Here is an 11,338-nt window from a genome sequence, read left to right on the forward strand (position 1 = left end):
CAAAGTTAAGGGCTTTGTCCAAGTTCTCCCAGCTGGTCCTGAATGTAAGGGGGGCACCTTGTCCCCCACTACTCCACAGCGTCATGTGGACTGTCAATCACTTTTCCAATTTCCGTGTTTTTTGATTAAATGCCATTTGCAATGAACATGCCACGGACCACACTCGGACTACGGAAGCAGACTGGAATTGCTGAGCAGTTCCAGTGCAAAGCAGAGGGGCAATCCCCATCCACTAGAGAGTTAACACCAGGTAGCGAAGCTGAGGTTGATTGACGGGCTTTAATGAGGAAGAAAGGAGGGGTCAGTTTCCATGGTGTGAAACAACAAGACTGGCTGCGGAGACTTCCTGCCAGCCCTGAGCGAGTCCGTTTCAAACAAGAACGTGAGTATTTTCATATTACCCTTGTCTTCAGATGTCTGCTGCTGTTATTCTAGATTATTCATATTCATTAGAGCTTATATTTCCTGGCTACTTCTTTACATTGTGACACCTGTACCAGGAAGATAGAGATTCAGGCACACTTAAGTATAGAGGAACTCATGTGAAGAAAAATTTGCTAAATTTTAGTGGTCAGCGATAGGCTAGTGAATTGCGTATGTTTGCTACAAATAATGTTTTTGTTCTTTTAAGAAAGCACCTAATTTATAGTATCCTTTATTTTTTAAACAGCTTTGTTGAGATATCATTTACATACCATGAAATTCGCCTATTGACAGTACAGAATTCTTGGTTTTTAATATGTTCAAAGCCGTCGAAGCCCCACCGTCCATATTTAATTTTAGAACATTTCGTCACCACAAAGAGAAATCCTGTGGTCCTTAGCAGGCCCTTCCCACCTCCACCTCATTCCAGCGCTAGGCAACCAATAATCAATATTCTATCTGTATAGATTTGCCTATTCTGGACATCTCACATGAATAGAATCTTCAAATATGTGGTCTTTTGTGACTGGCTTCATTTGCTTAGCATATTTTCAAGATTCATCCATGTTATAGCATGTTAGCACCTCATTCCTTTTTCATCATCAAATAATATTCCACTGTGTGAGTATCTCACCTTTTATTTATGTATTTGTCCATTAATGGACATTTGCATTGTTTCCACTTTAGGGATATTATGAATAATGCTGCTATGAACATTTGTGAACAAGCTTTTATATGGACATGTGTTTTCACTCATTTCTTTTAGGTTATACCTGAGATTAGAATTACTGGTCATGTAATAATAACTCTCATGTTTAACCTTTCGAAAAACTATCAAACTGCTTTCCAGTAAAAAGTGGCTGTGCCATTTCATGTTTCCACCACAGTGTACGAGGGTTCCAAGTTCTCTTCATCCTTGCCAACAGTTGCTATTACTTGTCTTTTTTATTATAGTTATTCTAGTGGGTGTGAAGCGGTGTCTCATTGTGCTTTTGGTTTGCATTTCCCTAATGACTAATGATGTTCAGCACCTGCCATGCGCTATTGGCTATGTGCATATTTGTTTTGGAGAAACTTTTGTTTATATTCTTTGACCATTTTTAATTGAGTTATTTGGGGTTTTTTTTATTGTTTAGTTGTAACAGTTCTCTATATATTTTGGATACAAATTTCTTATCGTACATATGATTTGCAAATATTTTCTCCCATTCGGTAGTTGCTTTATACTTTCTCAAAGGTGTCATCTACAGAACAAAAGTTTTTAACTTTAGTGAAATGCAATTTATTTCATTTTTTCTTTTGTTGCTTGTGCTTTTGTTGTTCTGTCTATAAACCACTGCCTAACCCAACGCGATGAAGATTTACCTCCATGTTTTCTCCTAACTGTTTCGGTTATAGGACATATATTTAGGTCTGGGATACACTGCTAAGTTAAGTTTTGTATATGGCCTGGGGTAGAGGACCAACTTCATTCTTTTGTATATGGATATCCAATTGTGACAATGCCCTTTAGGGACCATTTATTCCCCATTGAATTTTCCTGGCACCTTTGTTGAAAATCAATTGACCGTAAATGTAAAGTTATTTGGGGACTCTCAATTCTATCCCACTGCTCTAAATGTCCATCTTTATGCTGCACGGCATACTTTGTTCCATACTGCCATAGTTACTGTATCTTTTTAGTCGTTTAGAAATCAGGAAGTGTGAATCCTGCTTTGTTCTTCTTTTTCACAGTTTCTTTGGCCATTCCAAGTCCCTTAACATTTCCATGAGTTTTTAGGATCAGTTCATCAATTTCTCTGCAAATAAATTCAGCTACCTACCCATTGAGAACGTCTACTTAAATTATAATTTATCCATGGGAAGGTGGGGAATTTTCTTGGTATGAACTCACATGTGGAACCAGTGGGGTTTATTTAAGTGCAGACCTGCACCAAGGTTTGTGTGAATGACAAGCCAAGAGGCTTCCATGCACTGGTGCTAAAACCGGTTTGGATTTTTGTGATACCTGCAGATTAGAAACCATCTGGCACCTTTGTCTAGCATTTTATCTTATCATTGATTGAATGCTCCAGTATAAGGGTTTTCTATGAAAACAAGCCAAAAAAGATAAAATCCTGTACCATCTTCTGTTACCTAACATAAGTACTGACACCCACTTCATGCTAAAAGGCCTGTCTTTGCCCAGCCACTCAGAGATGCCGAACAACTTTGGTCTGAGACCCAGGCATCTACTGTGTAAACCCACCAGAGATTGGGCCAGACTGCTTCTACTTTACTTCCACTCTCTCCCCAGCTTATAGCCAGAGAGCTGTTGCTACCCGGTGTGTGGTCTGTGAACTAGTAGCTGCTACAGGGACTTGTTACAAATGCAGGATCTCAGGCCCCATCCCCATCCTACTGAATCAGCATCTGCATTTTAACAAGGTCCCAGATGCTTTACATACACCAGAGGTTGGGAAAACTGTAATCTCCAGGGTGAATCTGGCTCCCTCCCTGCTTTGGTAGGCTCATGGTCGGCACCTGTGGAGGTGGGCCTCACTGGGCAAGCACTGTGGGCCTGGAGGGAGCCAGCTGAGGACACTCTCTGTGCCCCAGTCCCTCATTTCCTCCCAGCACTTACCTCCCGAGCCCACTGCTGCGTCTAGCCACTGCCCAGCGCCCTGCTGCTCACCAGCTACACTTTGGGGACTCTGCCATTGGCAACTACAGGGCACTGAGCAGTGAAACTGTAGTCTGGTGAAGTCGCCTTGCCTCCCGCCAGCTGTCAACTTGTGACAGTCGGGCTCTTGGAGAGGAGAGACAGTGTGCTGGGATCTGGGCATCTCAACTTCAATACCGGGATCAAAGAGACATTTCTAACAGCCCCTCATCAAGTGGCTCTCTTCTCATTCTTTTCTTTCTATTGTTATACCATTTTTGTTATTCCAGTAATTCTCAAACTTTTCGGTTTCAGGATTCCTTTGCATTTTTAAAAATTACTGAGAATCCCAAAGGGAGTTTTTTAAGTGTGGATTATAGCTATCAATAATTACCCCATTAGACCTTAAAACAAAAAATTTTTTAAAAACCTGTATTAATTCATTTGCAAAAATCATAATAAGCATAATAGAGGATAATATAAATATGAAAAATAACTATTTTTCTAAAATAAAAAATGTGTAGAAGAGTGGCAGTGTTTTACTTTTTTGTCAAGTCTCCTTAACATGTGGCTTAATAGAAGACAGCTGTGTCCTCATAGCTGCTTCTGCATTCAGTTTGTTGTTCTGGTTGAAGCGTATAAAGAGAATCTGGTTCCACACACATATGAAGCTGGAAAAAGGAGGAGTATTTTATACCCTTTCCAGATATTGAGAATATTTTTCTTCGATCCAACACCAAAACTTGACAAGCGGTGGTGCTTTGAATGCCAGTTGGAATCTAAAATGATCTCAGTGTGCTTTTCATGCTCTAAATCACACTTCATTGGACTAAAATGCTTTGGCCTGTTTTGAATGGGTCTCCGTGCCCATGCGCAATTTTGCAACGCCCTGCCCTTGTCATACAGAACATACAAGCTCATGGAGTTATGCAGACCTTCCAAATGTTGACATATTTTATTATTTTAAAATCCCTTTTATTAAGTCATGTAACCGAGGGTAAAAAATTTATAAAAGCTAATAATTCTTATTGCTTTAGTTTCTTTCCTGAAATTAGCTTTTGTTTTTTAATTGCACGTGTGTGTGTGTGTGTGTGTGGTGGGAAAGGTTACCATGACTGCCAGTCCCGTTTGGGGCCGCTGCCCACTGCTCCTTTCTTTGTGCTAAGGCACCAGCAGTTTTTCCACCCCTTTGCGTGTGCACCATCAGGGCAATTGTCAGCACTGTGTACAAGGCCAAAGACATTTTCATATTATAATTAAAGTCATTTTGACCTCATGAATCTCAAGAAAGACTTTCAGGGAATCCCAAGCATCTATAGATGACAGTTTGAGAATTGTTGGTTTATGTGTTAAAGCTGTAAATAATTTTAGCCATTTTATTTGTATGTTTATATTTTGTCCATCTCCTGAACTGACGTAGCAATAGTATTTAATTTCCATGGAGTATATATTTCTGAATCCAGCACAAACTTTTCACGTGGATTGTACCCTCACACCAGCCCTGGCAGATTGTACTCGTTCCACAGATGAGGAATGTAAGGCACAGCATTGCACAATGAGCTCAGAGTCACACTACCAGCCCTGGAAAGTGGTTTGAGGACAAATAACAAGTGCCAGCCCATGACTGTGGCCTGTAGTCCTGGAGGCAGAAGGGAACCACTGATAGATTTGGGTAGGTGACCGGCACGCACTAACCACAGGAGCTAGGATCCAAATACACACCCAGCAGAGCACACACATGAAGCAACCTGGATGCAAATTTATGATAAAGAATCCTCACCAGGAATAAAGAGCTGCAGAGAATTTCCTAAGTGGCATGTTTTTCCCACAGTTGTTTTTTGTCATGGAATTGACCAAAATGGCAGACATGACAAAGCTCCACCAAGCTGTGGCTGCAGGGGAGTACAATTCAGTGAAAAGGATTCTGAAGAAAGGTCTCTGTGACCCGAACTACAAGGATGTGGACTGGAATGACCGGACCCCACTTCACTGGGCTGCAATCAAAGGTGAGTGGACAGTGCCGAGGCAGAACCATCATTCGTGAAGCTACCAGTCAGTAGTCTGTGTGTGGAAGTAGAAGAACATTTCTTGGAAGCCAATTGGAACATTTCAATCCTGGCACCATCACTTACTAGGAACAGCACCTTACCAAGTTATTTAATGTCTCTAGGCCTTAGTTTAGTCATCTGCACAATGGGAGCAATAATGCTACCTTGGGGTCTTGTAGTGAGGATTCAGTGAGATAAAGGGTGTACTGTGCCCAGCACATAGTCTGCTCTCCGTTAATATTGGTCCTCTGCCCTCCTGACCTCTAACGGGAATGAAGCATTGTTTCTGTAGCAGGACAGGGACTTCGTCTTGTTTGTTGCTGTATTCCGCATGCCTAACATGGCTCGGTGATAGAACTGGAGGAGGATAGGGGCAAAAATTCAGCCAATGGGCTAGTCAAGGCTTTGGGCAATAGAACATCATTGAAGACTGTTAACTAAGAAAATGTTACGGTCCACTTTGCTTTCTAAAAATTTGCTTTGGCTCCTGTATCAAGAATGGATTGGCAGGAAGCAACACTGGCTGTAGAGAAATCCACTGGGAGGATTTTGCAAAAATTTAAGTGCAATGTCTCGGTAACTATACTTGAGCGCCTTTGAGCAAACACTCGCTATATGCTGTATGTACTTCACATCTGTGATTTTATTTGTACCTCATAAGAACTCACTAAAGTAAGTGGCGATATCCTTCATTTACAAATGAGAAAACTGAGCTGTAGACATTTATTGCTTGTCTGGGGTGACATAGTAACTGGCATTTATTGTCAGGTAAGAAGCCCCATCTATCTGACTAGAAAGCCTGTGCAATTAATCTTTGCTAGCTATAATGTAAGTGGGACTTCAAATATTCTTAATTGAGGTATGATTGACATAACATTTTATCAGTTTCAAGTATACAATATAATGATTTGATTTTTCTATGTATTGTGATATGATCACCACAAAAAGTGTAGTTAACATCCATCTCTATCCATAGTTACAATCTTTCTTTCTTGTTATAAGTTTTAAGATCTATTCTCTTTGGAGCTTTCAAATATGTAGCGCAGTATTATTAAGTATAGTTACCATGCTGTACATTTCATTCCCAGAACTTATTTATCTTATAACTGGGAATTTGTACCTTTTGACCACCTTCACCCATTTCATCCCACCCCCACTTCTAGAACCCACTAATATAGTCTTTTTTTCTGTACCTAAGAGCTTGGTTTCAGTTTTTTTAGATTGCACATGTAAGTGAGATCATACGGTACCTGTCTTTCTCTGTCTGACTCATCTCTGTCTTTCTCTGTCTGACTTCGCATAATGCCCTCAAGGCCCATCTGTGCTGTAGCAAAATATTTGTTTTTGAAATCAGCCCTGAGACTGCCAAAACAGCAAGCTCTGTCGGTGCCAGCATAGGAAGGGGTGGAGTGCCTGGGGAGAGAAAAGAAAGCATGATTTCCAGGCAGAGCTGCAGGAATGGATGGGGAGGAGAAGAGGATACTTACAGGGCCTTGGGCCCTGGGTGAGCTCAGTTCTTCGGAGGTAAGGGTGGGGTGATGGGTCCTTCCTAAGGAGAAGAAAAGGGGGGAGGGAGGGATGCTAGGAGGATGGAGGGGCCTCAAAGGCCAATCTCTTCCCCACTTTTGTGCTGTCTAAATTAGCCCTGGCCTCTGGCTGGCAGAGAGAGTTTAATCTTAACCCTCTCCTATTTCTTCTTGGTGCATCTAAGGGCATATGGAGGTGCTGCAGCTCCTCATACAATATGGAGCCAGACCGTGCCTGGTAACTGATGTGGGTTGGACCCCAGCTCATTTTGCAGCTGAGTCAGGCCATCTGAACGTGCTCAAAACTCTCCATGCATTGCACGCCGCCATCGATGCCCCCGATTTCTTTGGAGACACACCAAAGAGGATCGCACAGATCTACAGGCAGAAGGCCTGTGTGGCATTCCTAGAGAAGTAAGTCCCATTTATTTCCCACTATCAAATGGACAGAGAAACAGGAGCTTCAACCAAGGTCTTTGCTGACTCAGTGGTCCTAGGTCAATGAAAACGAAAGGAGGAAATTCAGACAACTATTGTTTGAGTTGTTTTTGTTAATTTTTTACTGAAATGACTAAACGACTAGAAACTATAGTATGTTAGGTTATATAAAATCTATTACTTTTAAATTACACAAATTATAATTTTTGTAATTATACATTACTATCATTTTAATGCCTAACATATAATTATTATAATTATTATTTTAGATTATACAAAAATGATCTCAGATAAGAGAGGTAGGACAGCAAGTTGGAAAATGGGACACAGTATAAGAGTTATCATGGTGCTAAATCAGCTCTCATCCGTGTTACCAGGCAGTCTTGTCCCCAAATCAATGGCCTCTTCTCAGTTCATAACTCACCTCCACTTACTACGATATCTGATACTCTTGAAACTCTTGTCTCTTGCTGTAGCTGATGCTACTCTCTTCTAATTCTCTGTCTACTTATCTATTTCTTCTTATAATTTTTTCCAAGTGTCTATCTTTACTCAGGGTCCTGAGTAGATTGGTGAGATTCCTCAAGGTCCTGTCCTTGGCTTTCCTTCACTGACTTTCTCTGAGTGATCTCAGCCCCTCTCAGTGACCAAAGGGTGGCTGAGCATGAAAGGCACCCCAGAATAAGTGAAGTGGGGGAGGAGTGGTTCCTCCAAAAAGCTGGGAGTGCTATTACCAGGACGATTGGTCAGAGAGTGCTGAGCAGACAAAAAACACATCATGTATAAGTCATCTCTGCTTACCGTCATCTCCCATGAAGAACTTCCCTCTGACAGTCATGGGGTTTAGAGAGAAGAAGTCCTGGTTAAGGAGAAATGAATCTGGACCTTGAAAGACGGCTAAGACCTGGCTAATGAAGGAGGGAGAAAGATTCTTGATTGGGAGGAAAGACACCAAGATGGAAATGTGCATAGGTTGTATGTATATGTGAGCAGGTGGAGGGATAGTGGGGAAATGAGCAGCCTGGCTAAGCAGAGGGTCACACCAGAGAGAAGTGGAGAATAAGGCCAGGTGGGTGAGTGGTTGGCCATAGGGAGCTGGGCAAGCATGCGAGTGTGAGCTCATTGGGGAAACGACAAGCTGAAAGAGATGTTTCAGCTAAGTTGCTCTTCCAGTAGGAGAGGCAGAGGTGTGGTTCAGATAGGACTGAAGGCACTTAGACTACAGGTAAGGAGATCATTAAGGAATTTCTTAAAAATTCATGTTGCACCTGGGTGAGCTCTTGGGTGAACATGATAAAGAGGAAGAATGTAAGAGAGTTTAAAAGAAGCCTAGACAGTATTTGACAATTTTCTGAATATCTGAGGGATCCTAGCTAATTCAACTTTTGATCCAGCTTTGCTCAGTAGTACCTGTCTCATTCAACAAATACTTTGGAGTCCTACTATGTGCATGGCATTGAACTGGATACTAAAAAGGATTGAAAGATAAATCCGATACAGTCCTAGGACATCAAGAAATTCCCTATCAGGGGTGGGAGATAACTTATTGACATAAATAACAGTAATGCAAGATAGAAGTGACAAGGGTCCTAGGAGCAGGGCAGAGGAGGGACACTGAATATTGAGGAACACAATGTATGTGATCTGATTATTGAGAGGTCACTGCCAGCTTGTTGGGTGAAGGGGGGCTGAGGGACATGCAGATTTGCTGTCCTCTGAATGAACTGTGCTTTGTATAATGCTTTGCACTGATCTCCCTTCCTGCACCATCGTCTTTCCTCTCAAATTCCACTGGTCTTCATACTGGCTCGAATTTTATTTCAGTGAAGTGGCTTTCACCAGTGTTTTTAGGCAAGTCACATACTCACCTTTGACCCATATACACACTGGTACATATGTGCACTTCTCACTGTTCATGTGTGTATGACAATCTACTCATCCATCTATCTAATGACCCACCTATCATCAATACCTGTTCTTTACATGAATCCATCTGTACATTCAGTACATACACAATTATTGTCATTTTTATTTTCTTATATGTTTCTGTACTTTTAAACTTTTTATAATGGACATACATGGCTTTCATAATTAAGGAAAATAAAAATACACATAAATTAAGGAAAACAGCCACTAGTAATATGCTGTTTGTTGTAGAAATATGAGCACTTTAAGAATTAGCAGTAATTCTTCAAGCTACATGCCGAACTGTCTGATTCTGTTAACATCTCACTCCTGCACACTGGTTTTCTCCACCTCCAACTAGTTTTTTTCGTGTCTGAGACCTCCCTAAGTGTACACTTGGAAATGCTTGAACTTGGCTTCCTTCCTTTGGACTGGACCTCTGAGTGCCCAGGCTGTGTGCAGAGGGTCGGAAGAGAGGTCCATTTCGAAGCCTGGCCATCCCTCCTGAGCGCTCTCTGAGAGCCACTGTCTCCCCCTTCCCTAGGGCCGAGCCAGAGTGCCGTGACCACCGCCGCATCGCCAGGCAGAAGGGGCTGCCACTGGACCAGCAGGACCAAGACTGGGATGCCAAGAAAAGGGAGATGGAGCTGTCGCTACCTTCTTTGAATCAAAATACTAATAAGAAAAAGCATAAGGGAAGTCGAGGCCCCATCAGGCTCAGCAATAACAAAGAGAGGAAAGTGTGAGAACCCTAGGCCAAAGGGACCAGAACCTACGTTCTTCTGGTGGGAGAGTTTCCCTGGCACCAGACTAGAGGTTGGCAGACGTGGGTGGTCTTTGCAAGATTTTACTTTTAGACCATTACCCAAATGGCTTCTACTGGTAGCTGAGACCTTGTCATTTGACCTGGAAGTCTTGCCTTGGTGCTCTGCACACCGACTATTGTCTCTTGCTAATACCTACTGTCCACAAGAATTGCCGACAGGAGACAAATGCCAGCTGCTTGCCTTTTGTCTTCAGTGATTTGCACTCATCAGCCTCTCCTGACCCCCACAAGCAATTATAGAATTTCAGAAAAACTCTTCCTAAGAAAACTAGATTGTTCAAATGCAAAAAAAAAAACCCTCAAAAATTACCAAAACACTGTTTAGTCAATCGATGAAAAAATTATTGTCATCTAGACTAAGCAAAGAGGTGAATGAGTCTATCTCCCAGTTTCTGGTTATCTTTGTCTTTCGGGATAGAGGCCCGCACCTCAGCGTGGCCATTTCACCGATGATCACTTCTGCACAGGAGGCACAGTCGGGGCGACGGGTCAGCTCAGTGGGACGTACCTGGAACTCATGACATGAACGAGTTTTATCCTGTGTAATGCATGAGAGATGGCATAAAATAATGAATGGGACATGTGATCACCACTCTCCTTATTTCACGGGAAAGTTTAGGGAGTCTAGTGCAGATCAGGTACTTCCAATGAAAACATTGTATCCAAATTGAGATGTGCTGTAAATGTGACATACATATCGGATTTTGAGGACTTAGTACAAAAATGTAATGTAGATCATTATTACTATTTAATATTGATTACATGTTGAAATGATAATATTATGGATACTGGGTTAAATAAAATATATTATTAACATGAATTTACCTCTTTCATTCAAAAAAGAAGTGGCTACTAAAATGGTTAAAATTATGTTTGTAGCTTGCTTTTCCCCCTATCAGGCAGCACTGTCATAGAAACTGAAAAATATTTAAATTAGGCAACTGGCCTGCTGCACTTTACTTGGCTGCCATACATTCCAGGTTCCCTAACTTCTCTGTCTAAAGCACTTGTCTCCGGGCACCTAAAATCTTTATAAACATCCCTCAACTAATGTTTATGTTCATGCAGGTTTGAATTTTCTGAAATAAATAAATGCTTGAACATATTATAGGGAAGTAGTATAGCTAGGAGGACACCTTTCCAGTGTTCACCCACCCCAAACATCAATCCCCTTTCTTGATGCCCTTCAGTTCCCAGGGGTGGTTTCTGTCTGCCATGCTTGCACTGGTACCCAACCAGTATGAACACTAGAAGATGCCTGACTCAAACGGGACCAGTATGATTCTCCTGGGAACTTGAAGAGGGTCTGCATAAGAAGACAGATCTGTAGCACATAACCTCAGAAGTATGGAGTGACTGATTCTATAGTAGGACTGAGTGCAGAGGAGAAGAGACAGAGAGAAAGAGAGAAAGAAGAGAGAACAAGTTTCTAGTTTCCAGTTTCGGTTTCTGACTCAGGAAATCTGTGAAATACTGCTTTCACAATTCTATTTCCTCTTTTTTATTGTTTTCCACTTGCAACCAGCCTGTT

At 41.7% G+C, this 11,338-nt stretch overlaps 1 protein-coding gene across 1 annotated transcript; it reads left to right on the forward strand.

The window, feature by feature from the left end:
* The first annotated feature begins 280 nt into the window (after positions 1-280).
* ANKRD66 (ankyrin repeat domain 66) lies at positions 281-10,635 on the forward strand. Its single transcript, XM_024557651.4, has 4 exons — positions 281-382; positions 4,896-5,070; positions 6,824-7,052; positions 9,526-10,635. The coding sequence occupies exons 2-4, from the start codon at positions 4,908-4,910 to the stop codon at positions 9,725-9,727; spliced, it is 594 nt and encodes a 197-aa protein (XP_024413419.2). The 5' UTR covers positions 281-382; positions 4,896-4,907; the 3' UTR covers positions 9,728-10,635.
* Positions 10,636-11,338: the final 703 nt, after the last annotated feature.

The sequence above is a fragment of the Desmodus rotundus genome, chromosome 11 (genome assembly GCF_022682495.2).
Source record: "Desmodus rotundus isolate HL8 chromosome 11, HLdesRot8A.1, whole genome shotgun sequence".
In the NCBI taxonomy this organism is placed as follows: Eukaryota; Metazoa; Chordata; class Mammalia; order Chiroptera; family Phyllostomidae; genus Desmodus; species Desmodus rotundus.

Excerpts from the sequence above, each read along its gene's own strand:
- ANKRD66 (XM_024557651.4), top strand. The coding sequence starts at position 4,908 with ATGGAATTGACCAAAATGGCAGACATGACAAAGCTCCACCAAGCTGTG. Across the intron at positions 5,071-6,823 it reads TCACTGGGCTGCAATCAAAG|GGCATATGGAGGTGCTGCAG; the intron begins GTGAGTGGACAG and ends GGTGCATCTAAG. Across the intron at positions 7,053-9,525 it reads TGTGTGGCATTCCTAGAGAA|GGCCGAGCCAGAGTGCCGTG; the intron begins GTAAGTCCCATT and ends CCCCTTCCCTAG.